General features: G+C 34.2%; 1 protein-coding gene across 1 annotated transcript in view; it reads left to right on the forward strand.

Annotated features, from left to right (window-relative positions):
* LOC149957434 (uncharacterized) overlaps nt 1-24,171 on the forward strand; it is a 71,447-nt gene that overhangs the window by 17,623 nt on the left and 29,653 nt on the right. Inside the window, exons 2-4 of the mRNA XM_090167029.1 lie at nt 20,956-21,096; nt 21,184-21,381; nt 22,685-22,723. Of these exons, the coding sequence (XP_090023155.1) occupies nt 20,956-21,096; nt 21,184-21,381; nt 22,685-22,723 (378 nt within the window). The remainder of the gene's footprint in view (nt 1-20,955; nt 21,097-21,183; nt 21,382-22,684; nt 22,724-24,171) is intronic.

Genomic DNA, 24,171 nt, shown 5'->3' on the forward strand with positions numbered 1-24,171 from the left:
AAAAAACAATTTCATTTTCCCAACAAAAGGTTGATGCGCACACCGAATAAGGAGTATATAGAGAGATCCTGAGTTTCAGTGCTCGAAATTAATTTGCATTTATTGAAGATCACATTTAAAGTTAATTATACCTAAGCAATAAGCAAAAATTTATTCCCATTCATTTTGATGACAATTGGAAAATGAGCAAATTAATCTTTCGATGGAGATGAAAATGTCACAAGTTGTTGAAGAAATTCCCAGAACCGATTCTCAGTATAATTTATGATTAGACGAATTGAGCTATCACGTCGACAGAGTTGTAAACATTTCATCAAGTTAGATTGTTCAATATTTATGAAATCAAGGCTTAATCTCGCCTTTTAGTATACTGAATGACATTGAAGTCTTCAACAATAAAGAACTTCCTTAAATTAAATCAATTCAAACTTTCTTTTAGTCGTAACACGCAACTTTTCACTAGCCAATAAACAAAGTCGTACTCGGATACTTTTACGAATACAATCCGTGGTTCTGCGGTAGAACGCTCACCTGTCGTTCAAGAGGGCTCGGGTTCGAATCTCGGCCTATTACAAAATTATACTACACCCGATGACAAAAAGAGGGCGCTTTTGGTAAAACCTTTTCCCTGATTCTAAGAAACTGGGTAAGCAGTGATTACGCTTTGCCCCGAAAATGCGAAAGCGTTCGCAGGCCTGACAGACACACCCACAGACAGACAGACACGATGGTTGTATAACTACTCCTAGGGTACAAAGTCCCCTCGGAGAGGTAAAAAGCCTGGTCTTCCAATAGAGGGTTACGGAAAAGCGATATACACAAATGAATTACGGGGAAGTAACGAGATGACAAGGGAAATTTAAAAATATATAAATAATACGAGCTTGCTGTTTTGGCCGCAAATTTCTTCTTAAGCCGTTAAATGCTTATCCTTCGTTTCTTTTTGTCGGAAAAGGTATTCACTCTGATACAGCTCCCGCGACATCGCTTATATCTATGTCGAGCTATTTGTTTCCTAGCGGAGGAGAGGGTGCAATGCGGTAATTTTGGATGAGCGTTTGAGTCGCCCGACCAGGAAGTGGGCGGTCTTCAAACACCTGGCTAGGCAAGCCAATTAGTTATGTACGGAATCATTTAAAATTACAAAAGAAACTATAGTTTACGCATTTATCCCTACCGCGCTTTTTGGAGATTTTAAAAATATTTACAGCGAAGGTTCTTTCTTTAATTATTTAGTGGGTCACCTCAATTTCTTCGCGTAAAAAAAGACGCGAAAATCGTTCAGCAATTCTAAATTTATCTCTCTTTTATTTAAACAAGCGCTGTCGATAATCTGTCGAAGAAATCTGGATCGGGTTTCGGCACCCTTGTTGTTCGCGACGTTTCTTAGATTTCTATCAACTTAGTATTTAATTTCCATACGACATTATCAGTGATCGATCACGTTTTGTAACTTAGCGGTTTTCATATATTATTAACTGTGTGTCAATATTCAAAGCGCCATCTACATTCTTTACAAGGAATTAATTTTCAATTAATTATGAGATTTATGTTAGATAAACGTGCTTCGGATATAAACACTTGAAGCGATATCTAAACATATTTCAAAATAATTAATTATACAGTATAGTAGAATCTATAAATCTACAAATTTTAAAAATAATAAAATATGCAGTATAGTAGAATCTATATAAAATACAAAATTTATTTGAATTTAATTTTCATGAAACAGGATTTAATTTAATTTACCTATAAAAACTTTATTTCTAAAGAATATTTATTCAATTTCATCAAGTTAGGAACTAAAAATTTCTGAGTTTACTTCTCAATCATTAATGCCTACGTAAAGTATTTTAAAAATCAAACTAAGCCCTTATATGATCTTACATATCATAAATTTATATATCATTAATTATTGAAACATATATAATCATTTTCTTAAATATTCACAGTATTTTCCGTTTTAACATTTATCATTTTAAAGTTCCGTAAAATGGCAAGATTAATAAACTCTGAAAAATCTCTCAAATGCCATTAAATAATTTATTCCATAAAAATTTATAAATAAAAAATTATCTACGCAAATGCAATCGTTTTCAAAGTTTATATGGCCATGGAAAATTATAAATAAATTTTACCCAAAGCTCGAATAGAAGAAATGGATTACATTCCAAGATAAAGCGCATTTTAAATTCTAAACAGCGGCACTAGGACCAAACAGCACCCATGAAATGAAACGAAGAAATTGGTCGTGAATTTTTCGGCATTATCTCTAATAAATTACGCATTTAATTCTGTTCAGCTCATCTTCTTCATTTCTTCCTTCTTTCTCGCATGATATAATTTTCGACACGGAAGAGAAAACATTCGGCTTGTATAGGAAGCCATATTATCAAAACAAGTTGGCTCTTTACGAAATAAGTATTCCGCTTACCTGGTAGCACTTCTGCGCTATGACGCCATGCGAAATAGATTCAAGTCTGTTCTTTCAACTTTTTTGTAGTGATTTTTGTCAAACATTTATCATTAATTTAGGCAAGAATTTAAATAGTTTTAGGTCCCAAAAACTTCATTATTGTCAGTTGAAATTAGTATAACAACATTGTTAATTGAACAAGATAATATTTAATACTGCCTAAGCTTAGTTATGTAAACCATCTCCAGTTTGCATTAATAAATACAACTGTAATATAATTTAATAAAAGTAATTTAATACAGAAAAAGGAGCACATGAACTCTTATTTTTAGTTTAATAAAAGTAACTCTTATACTTAATTTAATAAAAGTAACTCATATATTTAGTGTCATAAAAGTAACCCTTTTATTTAATTTCATAAAAATAACTCTTATATTTTATTTAATAAAAGTTAATCTTATATTTTATTTCATAAAAGTTAATCTTATATTTTATTTAATAAAAGTTAATCTTATATTTTATTTAATCTTATATATCGTTTATTAAAAGTAACTCTTATATTGAATTTAATAAAAGTAACTCTTATATTGAATTTAATAAAAGTAACTCTTATATTTAACTAAATAAAAGTAACTCTTATATTTAATTTAATAAAAGTAACTCTTAAATTTAATTTAATAAAAGTAAGTCTTATATTTAGTGTAATAAAAGTAACTTATACTTAATGGCTACGATATTATTTTAATAGCACTATAACGTTCAATCGCTGTTCATCGAAATTATAATATTAACGATCAATCAAATTAGTCAATAATAATTTAAGGTAAAGCGTATTTAGATTCTAAGTTCCCGCGTAAGATGGTGTCTCAAAGTCCGGAAATCAAAGATCTTTAACGGGAATATAACTCCTGGCGTCGCAAGATGGCTTAACGCTTACCAAATGTTTGATACACGTTGCGGTTTTTTTTGGGAGTTTCAGGACGAAGAGAAAATATGGATGAAGAGCGAAGAGCCGTGACCGATTAGGGAAGCCTGAATAATATCTATAACCAATGTCAACCGGGAGCGAGGGAAAAATATAAAAGCAAAAATCACGGAAAAATGTTATTTCCCTTCTCGCTCTCTCCTTATCAGCAAATTATTATCTGAAACTTGTTTCGCGGCGTACCACAGTTAAAAAGGAGATCATGTGTCCCTCAGGGTTCAAACGCGAAAGAGACATTATCTGAAGATAGATAGTCAGCTTATTAAAGGAAAGGGTTGCTCGACACGCGGTTAAAAAAGAGCTTTTCTTTATTGGCATTGGAACGAGTTACGGTTGGTAATCGTATCATCGGTAATCCTTCTGTCACGTAACTACTTGTTTGAGTTGGCCTTTTTCACTCGCGTTAAAGGACTGAAACCTAATCCGTCAATCTCAATTTCTTCAATTGACGGCTTATCGACCTTTTCGACACGCTGGATTTATTTTTTAAGTAAATACGGGTATGTTGATTAAGTATCACCCTTAAATGGAAGAGAAAGAAATTGTTGTATCGCAATGTAATCGTATTAAATTATGATTTGCATGCTCATTTTACGTCTCATCGTGGGTTTGCCTTCACCTGGAATTTGATAATATCGAGTAAACTGTCCAATCTATTAATTTTTATGATTTCCGTGTTAGTAGTTGAATAATTTAAGTTTTTAGATTTTTTTAGATTTTTGATATTACTTAAATTAATATTTAATTATATTAATTCAATTAATATTCATTCAATTCAAATTCCTGCCACATAACATGTTTTACATAACCACATTTTTCAAAATTGAAAATTCTATATTAATTATAAGTATGTTATAATAATATAATAACATAATTATTTTGCTTAAAGTAACATTTGGGCTAAGGGCATTTTAAAATAGCTTAGAAAAATCCAAACAACAAATTGCAATTAATATTTTAGTAAAAGAACTCATTTCACGAATGTAAGCTGAACTATTCTTACTGTCAAATTGCAAGCAACTTTATTTAATTTGATTGCGCTTCCACGACAGCAAATTTACTGCGACGGGATTCGAAAATAAACTTCCAACACCGAAATAAAAGATTTCTTGTCCAAAAGTGAGCGGTGAAACCCCGTGGCTCTCATGGGAGCACGGTCACCTTGGAACCTTCATGAATCACTAACACCTTCAAGAACAAAATCTCATTATAAGCATGAGCTCGAAGCGACTAAAGTAAATCAATTGAGTCTAAAACAGTTTAAATTGGACACAAATCTAGAAAAAGAAGGGAAGGGTACCCCGCCCACTTCAATTTGCAACCGTCGCTTCATTCCGTACATCTCCGTGTGTCCAGTTCCGGAGTAGCCAGAGCGGGACGAAGAAACGAGCCATCGGAGTGAAAGTCAACGAACCATAGGTGCCCCAATCCACTAAAACAAACCAGAAACGTGGCTTCCGAATGAGGAGAGATCTCGACAAAAATGCCAAAAGAAAAATTAAATTAAAAACGAGGATATGCCACGTTTGTGAAGGAATTTTTCAATCGCGAGTCCGGCGGAACTGATTTTGAAACCTGCTCTGTTTTTTTCTCATTCTCTCGGCGACCCCTTCCTCCGTTACTCGTTCTGTAGGCTTATCCGTTTGAGTTATTGCTTCTATTACGTCCCACGTAAATTTTGAAAAACCGTGGAATGGTTGGCAGTACGTTCTTAGCATCGAGGATTGGGTGCAGTCTACTTATCCAAAGTTAATCCTTACACTTTACGTAATTTAGTCCATAATGTTGGTTCCCGTCGGCTAGTTACGTGTGCTTTCTCTTTTCTCATGCAACGAAGAATTTTTGAAGGAATGCGTTTTTTTCGTCGAGTACGAACTTGAAAAGGGTCCGGTTTGATCGTAAAACTTCAATTGCACCAACTTTGAGTACCAAATTTCACGACTGATAAAAATATATTCATTATCGTGGACGATTGTGTGTCATTGACATCAGATTTTCTTTCATTTCGTATGTTTTCATTATCGCGAGTGCAGTGTCACCCTTTCCATAATCTTTCTGTTTTGAAGGATTTTCTTTTCCTGGTTTGACTTTTTATGGACGCTGTTTTCCGCCAACAACGAAATTCTCATGTTTTTCCGTTTTCGCTCCACGCGTCAATGTTTTCATGGGAAATTGACCGAAATATTGGCCCATTGTCTTATTTTTCTCAAAACAATGGGAAATTTATAGTTCCACGGAGAACATTTAAAGTATGCTCATCCTCTTGTAATTTGGTATTTCCGACACTTTCTCTCTGGGAGTGACGAACTTTCAAATGCACTTCTTCAGATCATAATTTAATCTATAACTATAAGTCTTAAAGTTTGTCCTTTTATTTATTTATTTATTTGTATGTCATGTTCCTAAAAACTCGAGAACGGTTAACTCAATGTTCAGGGCCTGATTTCCAACTAAACGCGCCTAATTTTAAATACCTGACATGGTCATTAATCTAATTCAATTTTACTCATAATTCAATTTTATTTTACTCAACTTTTGACATTAAAACTACGACCCCGGGTGAAGCCGGGTATTAAAGATAGTAATATATAAACAAGACAAAATAAACAAGAGTATAGTTTTCCACTTTATAATATGTGGTTTTTATTTAAATTATTCAATAGACGTTTTTATATTTTAAGTTAATTAAACGTGAAAGATTTTAATTTAATTAAACGCGAAAGATTTTAATTTAATTACACGCGAATGATTATAATTTAATTGAATGTGAAAGATATGAGTATAATTAAACGTGAAAGATATTATTTTAATTAAACGTGGAAAATTATAATTTAATTAAACAATAAATACATTAATTTAATCGAACTTGAAAGATTATAATTTATTTGAACGTGGAAGATTATAATTTAATAAGATGTAAAATAAATAAAATATTCAATGTAATAAACATGGTAATGCCATAAAAATATGCTTTTCCACTTTATAATACGTCGTTATGACAATAGTTTAGTCGAAGATCAAAAACTAATTAGTTGAGCGTTTGTGAAGGCAATGAAACTTAAATGTTTATTTCAATTGAAGTTTAACAATTGAAGTATAAAATATTTAATTTCAATTGGCAGTTTAAAATATTTAATTTCAATTGGCAGTTTAAAATATTTAATTTCAATTGGAAGTTTCAAATATTTAATTTCAATTGGAAGTTTCAAATATTTAATTTCAATTGGAAGTTTCAAATATTTAATTTTAATTGAAGTTTCAAATATTTAATTTTAATTGGAAGTTTAAAATTTTTAATTTCAATTGGAAGTTTCAAATATTTAATTTCAATTGGGAGTTTAAAATATTTAATTTCAATTGGAAGTTTCAAATAATTAATTTCAATTGGAAGTTTTTAATATTTAATTTCAATTGGAAGTTTATTTTATTTAATTACAAGTAAATAAGTGAATTGATTTCAAGTGCATGGTATTCAATCCTAAGAAAAATATATTTGCATTAAAATTAAAACCAATTATAATTTTTTTAATATTTATTTTAAACATTTGTCTCTAAATCCAATTTCTTTGAAATTAGTAATTTTATTAGTATTTTATTAAAATAAAATGTATAAAATAAATTTAAAGAATATATTTCTTTAGAAGTAAATTTTTAGAATGTATTTGCAATAAAACCAATTAGAATTACATTTACCATCTCAATAGACTGATTTAAGGGGTTTTCCCCCGAGTTCTTCGGTTTCCCCTTCCATAAAAACTTGTTGAGGTTAACGGTAATAGTTAGTGTAGGGAGCTGTTGGCTCGATCGCGTGGCATGCAGGGCTTGCCACCACCCTCCTACGCATTGTAACCCGGCCACCTGAATTAAAGGCTTCAAAAGTCGCTTGATGACTTAGGCCTAAGGTGGTGCCTTGGGTATTAGCCTAGCTGATTATTATAGACAGAGCTCCATCATCCAATGTTCGTTGGCAATCCATTCGGGCAAATTAATGACTTTATAAGATAAATATCTACAAAAGGAGTGATTCGGAACGTAGAAAAAGTGGATAGAAATTCGATTTATTTGGTCTTGAGGTGCTGGTTACGCAAACCTCCAAAAATAGAGAATGTAGACTAAACGAAGTAGGTCAACGGAATAAAAGTCTATTTATTCGACTTGGAAATAGCTTTAGAAGATTGGAAATACACGCCAGGCGACGCGAAAGGAATAGAAATGCAATCGGATAGACGGGGATTAGGTCTAAATCGAGCTATTTGGCGCCCAAATTGATTGGAGAATTTATCGTCTCGAAAGCCGGCATTGTTATCTCGCGCACGCGGAACAAGCCGGAGGAATCGAAACCTTTGTTTTTCTAACAAACTCAAAAGCCCGCTTCAAACTTAACGTAACAAGAAAGGCGACCGATTTTAAATGACACTGCTCTTCGTTGGTTCCCGGCTTCCGAGAAACAAATCGAATTCATTAAAAGTTTGGAGCTTTCTCCTGACAAAGTCTCAAAATACAAAAGGAATAAATGCCTTGTTTGAACAGATAAATTGAACGAATTTACTTTGAAAATAAATTGGAAAAGCTTGGATTTTTGAAAGAAAGCTAAAAATTACGTATTTGGAAATTTTTATAAAGAAACTCATACTTTTCATGTAGCTGAGCGTATGCAAGTCGTTATAATTTGAATAAATTTATATTTGTTCATTGTTAATGGAAATAATATAACAAAAAATAATGAATCTTAATAATGAAATTAATATTTTAATTTCCAATCAATTATATCCCTTATATCAAATAAATTGACAAGTCTTAAAATTTATCTTGATATTAAAAATTTATTAAATCAAATTTGTTCGCAATATTTTTAGCATAATGTTATTTGATATTTGCTGTGAATCTTGCCTTTCGTACTAAATGACAATTCATTTCTTTATCATAACAATTTTTTTCATTCCAATTACAAAGGGTGTACAACAGATTAATTACAAAATTATCATACACATTGTTGCATGATGTTTTAACACTCTGTAAGCTTAATTTATTCCCTTTTGAATAGATTGAATTGAAATATCGTCCTGCCTATAGACCCACTTAGCGTAAAGAGAAAATGGCATAACCCTGTAGATAATCGTTAAATAACACTTTCGGAGGCCACTGAATATAAAACGTCCCATTATTCAGCTCAGAATACAAAATGAAAAGGTATCATTTCAAAGCAACAATACCATCCATTGTAATAAATACCTACAACATAAATTCAACGGCTTTATCACGTTACGAAATCAAATGCGAAAATAATGCTTTCAATTTTGGTTAGTAGAAGAGGTGAAAATGTTGGGTTACAACAATCACGCCGTGAACATGATCTACATATCTGCGCACTTTTCAGCCGAACGGATATCAAAAAGCGTAAATAAAAAAAAAATATATAGAATAGGAGAAAGCAGCCAGTGGGATAATCGTGAATCTTATCAAAAAATGCACGCTTTGATTCACTGTGTCTCAAGTTCAAGGGAATAAATGAAAGTGAAAAAGGAAAAACCTAGATACGCGGACGGTCTCGTGAGATAAAAAATACGAAGGAAATCGTGGGTATTGTAACAATTACGGCCGTGGGCTCACTCGATTAAGTTATTTTGATTTCATTTTTATACGGCAATGAGCGCTTCAGTTAAAGTGTTAACAGAGCGTATCGTTTCGGGCTGTTCGAAAATTGAAGCGCGGAAGGATTCCATCTCGATCTTTGATTTGATGTTTTGCGGCAGTTGGAGAAAATATGAAATTCAGAAAGGATGGTAACCGGAATTTCCATAAAATTGGTTTGCCAACGAGTCATCGAACTTCAACAGAGCACAACGAGTCGATTAGATTAGATCCGAGATTCTTCTAACACCCGGTTCGTCGTAATTACATTCGACTCTAAATATTACGTTGAATCGTTTACTCTAAATACTTTTTATTAAATTGCATTTAATTGGATAATCTACATTTTATATCAAATAATTGAGTCTACGTGAAAGAATTTAAGTGTCTAATGTAGTCCTTGAAATTGTGTTGGTTGTTTTTAAACGATGTAATATAACGCTTTAAAAAGATTTTGTGAGATTTAGAAACAATTAATAAATATACAAATTTAAAGCGCTTATAAATTGGGAAATGTTTCATTGAGAATATAAAGATAATACCATTAAGATGGTTTCACACTCGACGAAAATATGCCGGAAAGACGATAATAAACGCCGAGCTGAAAATTGATTCCCATTCGATATACCGCTAACGTTCAACTTTACGTTGCTAATTTTCCGTCGAGTGTGAAACCAGCTTTAGACAGCACGCAGAGGGAGAACATGAAACAAGTACATTTCAGTTTAAGAATCTTTTTAATAAGTTTATTTTTCTGTTTAAATCTCAAAAAAGGATATTATTGTAAAAATTACGTTAACTGACAAATATGAAGAAATTAATCGTACAGATTTTGAATAATTTAACTTACAATATCTAAACTTGTATCCAATATAATTCCAGTTTGAATACCACCCGGTTTAAATCAAATAATTTTGATAAATTGGGAGTAAAGTTGAATTTCATACTGCAGTTAGATCAAACATAATTTATTTGGCAATCAAACTGGAATTTGGATTTGGCCAATTTTGGTTAAAACTTCCAAAATAAAATCTGATCCACCATTTTCATAGTCAATGTTTTCATTCAGCAATAATTTTAATCAAAGCCTTTACTTGAAAAACATTAAATACATATTTTTATTTTGAAATAAATGAAATATATATTTTTGTTTTGGAAATAAATTAAATACATATTTATATTTGGAAATAAATTGAATACATATGTAATTTTGGAAATAAATTAAATGCATATTTATATTTGGAAATAAATTAAATGCATATTTATATTTGGAAATAAATTAAATGCATATTTATATTTGGAATTAAATTAAATAAGTATTATAAATAAATACGTTTTATTTCATAGACTACTAATTATAAAATGATTTCAATAGCTTAGAGTAATATTTCGTGAAAAGAAAGCTAGTGTAATGTAAAATGACGCGAAGTATTCCTCGCTTGAATGGTCGCCACGAACAGGAAAGAGAAAAAGAAAATGACAATATTTGCTTGTTGACCTTTCGGGGTGTACAGCGCAAATGTAGGCCCTATTACCGGCAGTTCGGAGCAGTTTTGGGCGATGGGAGGGGGGCGGAAGAGAAAGCGAAAGAGGCAAAACGGAGGTCCCACGGCGGAGATGCAACTAATGCCACAGTGGCTGGGACACCAACTTTCTTCCGGGTTGATTCAACCTTGCTCGGAGCCAATAATCACTTTTATTTAAAATACGTTACTCGATGATTTCGCCCGCGAATATATGCGGATTTTGGCGTAATAACGCGATAATGCCGGGTCCCGTTTCGCATCTCGGCCGCTTTATATTCAATGCCAATGGGTAGGGTGCGACCGTTCCGACTGCCCCGGGCCTCGAAACGCGCTATTTTGGTAATTCAACCTTCGATATAGCGGCGCCTCCTCTCGATCCTCTCTGACGAGTGACGTTCGCACTGACAACAATCTAAAGCGCCCAAATTCATCCTGCCTATTGGTCTATTTGAAGACCAATATTTGACCAATTAAAATAAATTAAAACCCAAATTGATCAACTAAGGCCTAAATTTAACTTTAAGATTATTCACCAGATGGCGTGTCAATATATTAAAATTAGTTAATAAATTTCCATTAATTTGTTTGTCTCTATCTATTGGTCTATTTAAAGATAAAGATGTGACCAATTAAAAAAATTAAAAACCATATTATCAATTAAGGCCTAACTTTAACCTTAAGATTATTCACTAGATGGCGTGTCAATATATTAAAATTAGTTAATAAATTTCCATGAATTTGGTTTGTCTCTATCTATTGGTCTATTTGAAGACAAATATTTGAACAATTAACAAAAAAAAACCCAAATTGATCAACGTTAACTTTAAGATGGCGAGTTAGTACACTAATATTAGCCAATAAAGTTCCTATTCATTTTGTTAGCCCCTAACAATTAGGTGTATTTGGAGACCAATTAAAAGAATGAAGACCAAAGGTGAACAAAGAAGGCCTAACGTTACTAAATTAAGTGACTGTATCGTGAAATTAATAAATTTGTTTTAATTTACTTTAAATCTACAATAATTAGTTAATTTGAAGACGAAATAATTAAATAATTAAAAGACTTAGAAACAATAGTTGAACAATTCATTCCTAACTTGTCAATTCACATTACGCGATATGTAGTCCGCCGGCAAAAAAAAATCGTCTAGTGTGAACGTACCTTATTAAGGGGGTTTAAAAGTCGACTTTTAATGTAAGGAATTCCTTATCGAAAGAGTGCTATATAATAACACGAAAATGGTCTTGTTGTACGTAATCTTTTTTCTTTCTTCTTGGTTTTTGACTTTTTGATGGCCTCCAGATAATAATCGTGTTTGTTGTTTCACCTGACGAAAAAACTGCCATGAAAATGGGAATTTGAACCGTGTTTCGCTATCCGCGTTGACAGGATTGTGATTTCCGGATTCTCCTAAATGTCCCTGCTTCTGCGAAGAAAGCCCTGAGCGCATTAGTAACACCTCCAATTAAGTTGCAGAAATTTTCATTGGAGTATTTTTCTATAAGATATCGAAAACAATTTTATTTATATATTTTTCTGTAATTAGTGTCAACTACCTCATTGAGCTTTTGTTGTATATATATAAATATTATTTAGCATTTAAGATTTAGGTGTAATAATGAAGGCTTTTACACCGTTTATGCTGAAGATGAATAACTGCGCGAGACGGATGCTTGGTGATGCGTTCCCATTAACAAGGGACACCGAGCCTGCGTCGTGCGCCGTTATTAATTAGAAGCGTTAAAGCCTCGCCGCTAGTGTTGTACAGCGCCATCTTCAGAAAAGTTGGAGTAAAATCTTCCTCATTAGAAATACAGTTAATATAGAAAGTAAGTTTTTCCTATTATTTACGAAATATAGTACGTAGCAGGTATTCAGTGGTGACGCTATGCCCTTTTTAAGGGGAGGGGGCTTTAAATATCCAGAATGTCATATTAATCCCCCCAAAATTGAAAATTATTACCAATATTAAATTTAAAAACTGTGGTATAGTAGTTTGTAATATATATAAAAAATAAATGGTTTTTCAGCACGCAAATTAATATAAATTTTAATAAATAACTTTCCAACACATTCCCCAAGATTAAAATCCTTGATACGCCACTGCGTGCAATTTAGACCAACAGGTTGAGAAATCGCCAGAACTAAATAAATAAATCTAACAGACTAAATGAAAGTGTCTAAGATGAGAAATAAATTAATCTAACAGTGTCTCGAATGAAGACGTTAACTTTGAATCTTACGTGATAAAATTTGGTACGTGAACCTTCAATTATTCATAATATCAGGGAGGTTAAGCACAAGGTAGAAAACGGACAGAGAATATTATTTATAGCATTAAACTTCCTCGCAGGTTGTTCGTAGAGCGCATTCTCATTACCCGTTTTTGTAGCTCGAGATTAATCTCTCGATTCAAATCCTTCTGGGCGAGAAAATTAACAGGCGTTTAAAAGGTAGTTGCCCTTCCCTCAAAACTGAATAGATGTTGGTAGTTAGGTCTTTAGCACGCAACGCCATCTATATTTCAACGGCGAACGTGTCTATATTAAATTAGAAATTCTCGGGAGTTAATCCGGTTTTCAACTCTCCGCATTTTGAGCTTTCAATCACGAAAGAGCTTTGAATATTGAAATAGCTGTCAATTGAGCATCATCGAAACTTTGAAACGCGCTGGAGTCATCGCTGGCTCGCTAGAGGCTCAAAATGAATTCTTCTTGGAAGCTACTTTACAAAGAAATATTTCGCGTCAAAATGATATGACTAATGACCAGTTTCAATTACTCGAGTCTGAATGGTTTTGCTCGAACACGGAGGGGTCTTCTTTTGACCATCTAGGGTCACTGTCCTCATCATGTGGGCTGCTGGTTGGCCATCATCTTCGCCAAGGTTGAAAGACTACGTCAATTGATAGGTGATGACACTAAGACTTTTACTATAAGAGGATTTGCAGTTAAAGACCTGTTATTTAATTTTAAGGATCAACGTTTACATTTTTCTTCCCTCGCGTACGACGCCAGATACAATGTTCCCGAGTTAGTTTACCGTCAACAATCTCCCATTTGAAAAGCAACACGCCAATATAACATTTACTTGTCACTTTGGAAATGTATAGCTAACTATACCCCCTAATCTACAGACGAATATCAAATAACCGCGTTCAAGTTCAACGCTCGTTTATATACATTTCTGGAATTCGGAATAAATGATACAAATTAATAATATTTCGAAGTTTATTCTTTGACAATTATACTAGAAATATGGTAAAATAATTTAGTTAAATTAATAATTTCAACTTAAATACCCTTTCGCGTACAACTTTTATTTATTTTCGAACTGATAGCTATTCTGGCATCTCCAAAAAATAAAGAATAGTTTGAGCACAACACTTTTTTTCCTTTACTTTAAAATTTTCTTTCGAAAGCATCTATTTGATTTTAAAACTAATTTACCTAAACAATAATGCAAATAGTAATAATTAACGATTTTAATAACTTTAATAATTTAACAACGTGAATTGGTTTGGCTTAAGACATTGAGACAAGTATCTTAATTTGAGAGGAGAAGCTGCATATATGAGTTTCAAAAAACCCAAACTATATGAAAATTAAAATCTAATTAATAGGTTATTAATAGACGTACATTTTTATTATATTTACGGGATTATAGATTGATATCTGTAAGACCCGCATCCCGTTATGACAACCAATCACTTTATTTTCCCCTAGAAGCGACAGCCACCAAATTAGAACTCCCCAAAAAGCTGCAGACATCTTGGATAAGTATCGAAGACTTGTCAGGCGAATAAACGTCGCAATGTCGAACAAGGGTTACCTTTTAAAGATTATAACTGACATGTATTTCTGTCAGTTCAAAAAAAACTCGAGTTTTATTATAAATTGTATAATTTTCCTATAGTATATAAATTATTTATAAATAAACTATTATCTTGTTAATGATAAAACTTAACGTTTAGTCAAAAGATTTGAATTGACCACAATATATCATTCTATAGACTAAATGAAATAAGTAAAAATATAACACGTTGCTTTTACACTACAAGACAGCTCGATTAATTAGCACGAGCTGGTAAAATTTTGAGAGATAAAGATGGGGACGTCAGAGCTATAAAGAAACAAGAAGGCCACGTTTATTAGAAAGAACTATGTTAATAGTTCTAGAAAGTGCTGTTTGATGGCGCTCCAACTGCCTATATAATATAACCATACGTAAGAGGTACGTCTCTCTATAACATTTCCATACAAACATACATTAAGTGGCCAAAACAATTCTTCTAATTGTTGTGAAATTGAAAAGATTACCATGGAAACAAAATCTCGTGATCATGAGACACGAGCTAATCGATAGATTTTAAAAGTCAGAAACGCGCGAAACTTTCCGCGCATGTTCGAAATACGCTTCAGATTCCATTCTATTAAGTTGATGACGTGTTTTTTGTCGCGGAGTACGAAGTGACGTAATTTACGTCATAGCTCGGCAACAAGATTTCACGTTACATGTTGATACGACCAATCGATGAATTAAATACATATTAAACAGCAGGCGTTCTTTGACAAGGCCTGACGTGCTTTTGACACCTCACTTAACCACAAAGTAATTATTATAACGGACTGTACAGCTCAGCGATACGAATCAAAATACGATACTCCTGTTAGTAAAGGTACTGTTAAAAATCGTTTAAGCGTGACAGTGTTAGTCGGGATGAGCTTAATTACAGTCGGTTGTCTTGGTTTTAACAGGCAGTCCTTCTCCCGGTGAAAGGGTTGTCAACACCACCCCGCAGTGATATGGCCGCGGGGCTGGAAGATTATTTGCCGACTAGGAAGGGAAAAGCGAAGAGGTAAAACAAGGTTGCATTCGCCGATAAAAGGAGAGAGAGAGAGACTAACAATCATTTAATTTCGAAGGCGTTAGGAAAAGGGTTGGAAGAAAATATTCTAAACGGGCTTCTAAAGAAACTATGGCGCTGGGGGAAAAAAGAATAATATTAAAAATGATTCTGGTCCATGTTCGACCTTTGAAGTGCCACGTTTTTGGCGCAAAGAAAGCCGCGACGTAAAGAAAACAAATGATTAATAACTTCTGGAGTGAGAGGGGTCGCTCCAACTGGATTCGAACTTGCTCGGAGGAGGATGGTGTAATTGAAAGGTTTTCGGGAAAGTGAGGCCGGTGCCAACCTGTTGCGCGGGCGGTGCCAACACCTTTAGTCCACATCCGCGAGGAAGACTCCACTCTAGGGCCGACCATCTTCGAAGGTCAGAGTGCCGCGAGCTAGGAAAATAATGTACTCAGCTCGAGCGTATTTCAGCCTCGCCGGATCTGTTGGCAGCGTTGATTTGAAGTCGGGAAACTTACGATCCATCGGGAATTTTAGCTTCGAACGTGTGTAGCTCGCTTTTAAGGCAGGTCTTCTACGTTTGGAAGTTGAGGGAGATATATAGGACTCCTGAGCCCGATGACTCCTGAGCGTGGAAAATCCCTTCTAGGCTGATGACCCCGAACGACGAGAAAATAATCGAAAGAAAACTAGTCGAGTTTTTTTTGAAAAGTCAAAACGTTTTTCATAATCATCTTTAATTTTGAATTTAGCTTTTTCACTTTCTTACCAAAGGAACGTTTTGTTAAAAATGAAATCATACTGCCCGTGCAAGTTTTGTCTTTCATCGCAACCTCCCTTCTTTTTCTGTTGCCTTTTACCAACGCCCTTAGTTCAAAGCCCCTTATACTATTTGTTTTTAAACCTCAATTAGAAAGATAACTTGACTTAGATAATCCATTAAAATTTGCATATACCATCATGTTTATGTTGTGAAACCTAGGCTTCACTAGTAGAAATATTTCATATCACCCTTATGTGAGAGATGCCCATCTAGGATGTAAAATTTGAAAAATACACTGTCAAGAGATATTTACCTATTTTCCCGATGAAATAGGTTTAGAAAAACACAGATTTTTGCGAAGGTTTCAAACGAACAGTATAAGGAGATGAAAACTTCCTCTTAAGAGATGTATTATAAACAGCAATAAAGTCCCTCTAATTGTCGTTATTTTCAATTTGAAGCCGCCAACCTCAACGAAAGTTTTGAAAATCTTTCTTGAACTTTCCATAAAGTGCATCCCAATTTTGATAATCATTACCATTCCACGAAGAAACCTGTGATTATGGATAAAAGCAATTTTTAGTAAATTAACTTGTAATTTACCATCTTTAAAAGTGCCATTCCTTTTTCGAGCGGTTAATAGAATAAAATCATTAACTACCCTTTAAGTAGAAGAAATTCATTCTATCTTTGATAGTTCTTGCCTCGGTTCAGCGTTTTTAAAAGCCCGCAATCCATCTTGCATAAAGACGAGGAACTAATGTTATTTATGACAATTTAGGCGAAAGCAGCGTATGCTAAAGCGTTTAACCCGTTTCCGTTCGTAATGAATGAGATTAGAACGAACCCTCTTATTATTTTTAAATTAATGCACGTATAACGCGTCACATTTCCACACGTTTTTTGGTGTAAAATAATTGACGTGAGTCACTCAAAGATGGGGCTATTTTAAATGTTATTGAACCCTAGCCTCGTAAAAACTAAGCGTGTATGGAAAAGAATTTGGTGGTGATTTTAATTTAACAAACTGGCTATTAGAGACATTCCATCCTCTCCTTTGCGCCCTCCGTAATTACAATCGCGGAAGACGGTCAATTTCCAGTACTTTCAGCAACAAAGAAGTCCCCTTGGCAAGAAACGCTCGCTCGGGCTCATTCGAAGCCGCAAATCGCGTCCAAATGCTTTTCTAATGGGAAATAGGGTTCCCCTCTTTTTATCCACCACCAAACATCTCCGCCCCCACATTAAGCACTTTCACCCTCGAAGCTATCTCCTGCCAGCCCCAAAAGGAATGGACGCCAAAATGGAAACAGGTTGCTTACGGCCAAAACTTCCTAGTCTGTGTCTGATATTGTTACTGTTCTAGCGCATTTAACAGGATTAACTTACGTAACATTTCTCTGGTCACTTTTGGGACCCCATACTCTTTTGGCCAATACGGAACCCTCAACCTTATCTTACTCTAGTAATTGTTAATATATCACTGTGTCTTTTACAAGTCCTTGGACGCGACTGAAACAAAGTAAATGCATAATTTCATTGATTTAGAAGCAATGTCCCATCATTAATTATGTTGTACTTAGTCTATGGTTACTCTCCAAATTGAAGAAAATTCAGATGATTGTTTGGAATGATTATTACAAATCAACATGCTCAAAGAATATACGTGTAATTTAGTATTTGGTTGTAACACCAGGAATGATATAATTTATTATGGGAGCTTTCGAACCTTGATCCTTCTTCGCCCAAAATTGTCTTACAGAGTTTTGATAAAAAAGTATATTAATTTAAAACCATCAAAATTAAGTTTAAAATCAATGATGACCAGTATTAATTGCCAAGCAGTTGAATTTTACTCTGGAAAAATATACTTCAAGATCATAAAATTTCACTTTCTCACCCAACAACCTTTACGTCAAAAATTCTAAATAATTTATCGCGGAAAACATGATCTCAGAGCTCAAGGACGAAATTTGAGCTTAAAGCTGGACTAAAAATAAATCCGAGATCTCAACCGCTTAACAACCCTAATGCCACGTTTTTTTTTGTACATTTCACTCTCATACTGCCACCGGCAATTTCACTGACAATCTTTCTCTTTCTCTGTATGTATGAGGCCATGCGCGGGTGAATTGACACCGCGCGAGATGCCACGGACCGGTATCCGCCGCCGGCTAAATTTAGGCTTCCTCTATTTCATTTTTATTTCATTTTTATTAATTTTTCTTTTTCGTATTTTTCTCGCACCCATCGACCTGCAACGTACGCGCGAAGCAGAATTTTAATTCGGTGTTTCGCGTCTGTGAAAATGAGAATGATATAACACCTCGGCTCTTCTCCGCAGAGACGATAATCAGCCAGCGAATAATTCATGATGTGTCTCGATTCGACGCCTTTCTTACAAAATTAGCAATCTGGTTTTTCCGAGGAAGTTGACTAGTCTCTGGTGTCGTATTACAAAATTTGTTTAGACCGAAGAGTAAACCAAATGGTTTTCACTGAAATCTTTCGTCAATTTATTGACACTGGAAGTCAATAAGGATAAGGTATATTATAACTGGCCCGAACCAGTGGGGTGGCGGAGTGGTTACCACTTTCGCCTCGCAGCGAGAGGAGCCAGGTTCGATTTCAACTTGTGGAACTGGGTGAAAAACTCGGAACCACTCCTTCTGCGTATAGTTTGCAAGTTCCCTCCCCACTGGTTAAAGGGGTTTTCCACCGAGTTCTTCGGATTCCCCTTTGTAGAGGTTAATGGTAGTAGTTGGTGTAGGGAGCTGTTGGCTCACGTCGCATGAAGGGTTGGCCACCACCCTCCGACGCATTGTAACCCGGCCACCTGTTTAAGGCATTAAAAGTCGCTAGATGATTTGGGCCTCAGGTGGTGCCATGGGTATTAGCCTAGCTGATAATTAACAGTTATTATTAAATATAATTATAAGTTTTAATTTGGATTAACTTGGAAGCAGGGACTGCAGGGTCCAAATCTGGTACTTCCCGTCTGCGTGGGCCCCTGATTATATTTACAGGCTTAGCAGCTTTTTGTCTGGTTTATCCACAAAATGTAATGAGTAGATCCATCAGCAAAATAGATTCCAAAATTTGTTTGAATTGAAGAATATCCGGTTGCATTCTTTCCAACTGTTTGCATAATGAAGATTTAAACCACTAGCTAGATAGCAACGACAATCCCTTCATTCAAATGCTATTTTCACTGTAAACTTCATAGATTTAAACCACTAGCTAGAAAGCAACGACAATCCCTTCATTCAAATGCTATTTTCACTGTAAACTTCATAAATTTAAACCACTAGCTAGATAGCAACATTTAAATGTTACTTTCACTGTAAGAGTGTCATCGTGGTTGTTTGCTATTCTTTGACTTATATTTTGCAGCTTCGGCGCGATATCCAATCCTTTACAAGAGCAAAACTGTAAAGAAACATTAACTTAAATGTTAAGCACATCAGCGACATCTATCCACGAGTTATATAAGCTTCATGGTGTTAATTGTGGGAACTACTTACTCTTTAGGTACTAAAAAGTACAAAAACTGTTATATTACTCACTGAAATATCCATTAAGGTTGAATCCGTGGAAATTATAATTTAAAAAGAAAAAGTTTCCGTGAAACCTTCGTCTGACCCCAAAATGGTTAAACACGTGTTTAATTAAATCCGAACACGCCTGCCTGACCCTAATAGCCCCCCCGTTGAAAAGAGTCAGCGAAGTTTGACCCTCGATTGTAACGGCGTAATTTGCATCGGCAGAGTAATATTCCCAGAGAGCGATTAAACCGATTCGGTCCCAGAAGAGATGTTCGCGCGCGACCTTGGCCAAAAAATGCACTAAAACGAACGAACGTTTATCGACGGTTAGCGCCGCCACTCGGAGGTAAAGAGAAACTTAAAAACGCCTCATTATCCCTAACTTCAGCTTCGACCTAAAAAAAATCAAGCCAAGGTTCTACGGACGCGTTTTTGAGAATTTATTCATAGGTTTAGCCTCAGACTGGCGAGTATTAGAAGGCTATAGCGTTTACATTTAGCTGATTAGACACATTTTACAATTGAACGGTATTTATTCGTTGCTTATGCAACGGACAGGTTAAGCCAGAGATAGAAAACGTGTTGGGAAAACCGACTGCGTGTTACGTTACTAAGTCCAAGCCTACACGTTTCTCTTATGGGTTTACTAGCGCGTGCTTAACTTACCTAATTTGATTTGGCTTTTTAAAACGTTTTCAGTTTCTGGTTATTGTTGATTATAAATAGAAAATTATATCTTTAAATTTCTAATAGACCTACAATCAATAAATTATAAGATAATACAATTTAAAACCGAAGTTATTATTAGTAAAATTTATTTATGTTTAAGTTCGTTTTTGGTGTACATTACCATAAGTGTATAATATTGCTTCATAAGTGTGACACTTCCGTTTCTTCACATGCAAAAGTTTTACTGAGAGCTATTCACAAGACAGACTCCACGTAGCCTTTGACAGCACCTCGCTTGGGGTAAATTTCTTCTTGTGATGACGTCACTTCGTTACTAGCTCTCAGTAAAATATTCCCCAAAGTTACGAACTTATAAATAAATATAACACTGATAAAATTAATTATTATCCATAGTAAACAATTTCATACAGGTATGCTTAACGGTAAAAATTTAAAACAACTTTAGACTACTTTTGTGTTTTAGAACTTTTTTCTAAATTATTTCTGGTTATAAACTATTTAAATATTTTTCAAATTTAATAATTTTGATTTTTCTGTTTGCAGCTCCTCTTTCGGAACACGGCCACGGCGGCGGCCACGGACATGGTCATCATTCACACGGTCATTTCTCGGCCGATCATCCTTCGCACTACAAACCAGGCCACAAACCTTATCACCCTTACCTACGTTCTCCGAGGGACAGAGGTAACCAACACAAACAGTCACGCTCATTGAAAGGCGTTTCTATCGAAGACCTCTTGTTTTAACTTTCACCATTCGCTCTTTTCGCAGGCTGTTACTACATGCTGAAGCATTACCACAACGGCGAGCAAATCGAGACGAACGAGCCGTGTCTCAATTGCACGTGCGTCAACAGCATGCTCATGTGCTACTTGAGAGTGTGTCCCTTCTTGTCCGCGCCCATCGGAGAAGATTGCGTCATCGAGAAAGAAGAGGGAGAATGCTGTCCTAAAGTCTGGTGTCCCGATGGTAAGTGGCGTCGTCGTTAAACCAGACCACTAGAGTTGATGTTGTTATTGGTGTAGTCAATAACAACATCAACTATAGTGGTCGCCAAGTTTCATTGGTCCAAAATTATCTCTCAACCTCAAGTATATTCCCAATTTGAAGATAATTATTCGAACCTAAACTAACCTTACATCCTAAGTTAAACTAATTGAACCTAAACTAACATTATTAAACATAACCTTAGATATTTTAACCTATTCTAACCAAATTATACATAATTTCACCTAAGCTAATCTAATTTAATATCAACTAACCTGACCTAACGTAATATAACCTAATTTAATATAAACTAACCTAACTTACCGTTAACTAACATAATTTAATATAAACTAACCTAACTTAACGTGAACTAACCTAATTTAATATCAAATAAATTATCTTAACGTGAACTAACCTAACTTTACGTCAATTAACCTGACTTAACCTAACTTAACCTGACTTAACCTAACTTAACCGAACCTAACCTAACTTTACGTCAATCATCATGATTTAACTTAACCTAACCGAGCCTAACCTAGCTTTACGACAATTATCCTGACCCAACCTAACCTAACCTAAACTAATTTTATTTTACTCAAACTATCTTAACCGAAACAATTCAAAGACCCCGTAAAAGAACTTGTGAACGTTGCCAATAAATTTTTGAACAGTTCCTTCGTTAAACCACTTCTGAAGATCCAATTAAGTAGATTCGTGCTCATTTTAGATCGATGTTAAATTTAGTATGCCTACTTATTTCATGTGTAGCTTTATAACACACAACACATTTGAAAAATTAAAAATACAGTCACTCTATATTGAGATAATCGTTGGTTGAGTTCAATATTCATTTAAATCCAAATTAATAATATAATTCATTTAAGACACTATCAAGAATGAACTAATTTAATCAAAAACTGCTCACATATGACGGATTTCATCAAAACTGTTCAGTCTATATTAAATCAAAATTTATTTGAAATTAAACGTCTGCAGAAAGAAGACTTAAATAACCTGAAACATTGATTTAAAACTTTATTTTGAATTTAAAACATATTTACTTTTCTCGATTAAGCTGTTTCATCGCGTTGGAACAACAGCTTTGGACAAATATATATGTTATTTCTTCTAGTTAAAAATATATAATTCAAAAGAAATATTATCGAAAAAAAACTGTTTTCAACTTTAAAATATAGTTTATGAAAGCTATTTCCAAGGCCTAAATATTTTTGAATAGATTATTCGGTACACATGAATGAACGGAGTTTTTTTCCTGTTATTTCAGAACCAGCAACGACGCCACAACCGCTGGAACCCGAAGAAGGTAAGACGAAATATATTTATTTCCCCTCCTACTACACCGTGCCGCTTCTGGCCACAAAAGAATCTGAAACGGGGGTTCCAATTTCACAAACTCCTTTATTTATGGTCACCTTTCATCGGTGAAGGTGACCTTTAGTTCAATTAACATTCGTGGCGCGAGCATCCAGTAGTCCTAAGTGCCGCCGTTAGGGCTTTCGAGAAGAATGAAAAGGAATGGCTCTTTTATCCCAGCCGCACACGGAAAACCTTTCAGACGGGTATAACGGTAATTGTCGGGCTTTAGTTTTTCCCGCTACCGCGTATGAGAGTTGCGAGTAAACGATATTCAAACAGTTCCAGACTTTTCACTATATAGCTCGCTTCGACGAAGCTCAAATTCAACCATTACGAATTTTAATTCAAACTTTAAAAATCCAAAAGAAATTTACGATCATCATGGTATATCCAAGTTTGTAACTGAAAATATAAATAACTAAAGGTATATGCCTAAAATATCATTACAAATTTACGATAAATGCCACTAAATTAAAACAATTTATCTATACAAGTCGATATTTATACAGTGTATCCATATCTTAATTATCAAATGTTTGAAGTTAAAAATAAAACAATATATATATTTCATGTTATCCTACATCACGTTTTTAGATTTAGCGTGATCTAAATTTCAAAACATTGTAAATTAATATTTATTATTTAAATTTTGAAGCATTTTATTCAAAACTTCGTTATAAAATCATGAACGAATTTTTTTCAAAACTTCGTTATAAAATCATGAACCAATTTTATTCAAAACTTCGTTATGAAATCATGAACGAATTTTATTCAAAATTTCGTTATAAAATGATGAACGAATTTTTTTTGAAAACTTCGTTATAAAATCATGAACGAATTTTATTCAAAACTTCGTTATAAAATCATAAACGAATTTTTTCAAATCTTCGTTTGAAAATCATGTACGAATTTTTTTCAAAACTTCGTTATAATCAAAATCGAGTAGACAGAGAATTATTGTCGTAAAAGGGGCCTCACGCGTAATTGACCGATAAGAAATGACAAAATTTCGCGAGTGAGTTTTCAGTTAGGGCACTATCGGAAGCGACCAAGGCCAGTCGTGTTTTGTTCGACTGACTTCGAGATGTTTAGTCGCAGTTACAATCTGGCCTTAAGGAAACAAATCGAGCACTTAGGGGGCCACCCTTTGGGAGATTCATCGTTTTTCACCGTCAAATTAAGAGTTTATTCGACATAGCACACACCGGTCGGGCGTTACTTTCGTAAGACACCTGTTCGGGGCACTTTCCGTTTTAGATAAATTCCAAATAGTCCTTCTATCGCCGCACGCGATTTCTAAACACCGTCGTACCATTTCTCTCTCGATCTTTTTCTTCATATTAATTATAAAACCTATAATTTAAATGTTTTATACCAATTTTGATTGAGGTATTT

This window comes from Leiobunum rupestre, chromosome 2, assembly GCF_980474605.1.
Source record: "Leiobunum rupestre chromosome 2, qqLeiRupe1.1.hap1, whole genome shotgun sequence".
Classification (NCBI taxonomy): domain Eukaryota; kingdom Metazoa; phylum Arthropoda; class Arachnida; order Opiliones; family Sclerosomatidae; genus Leiobunum; species Leiobunum rupestre.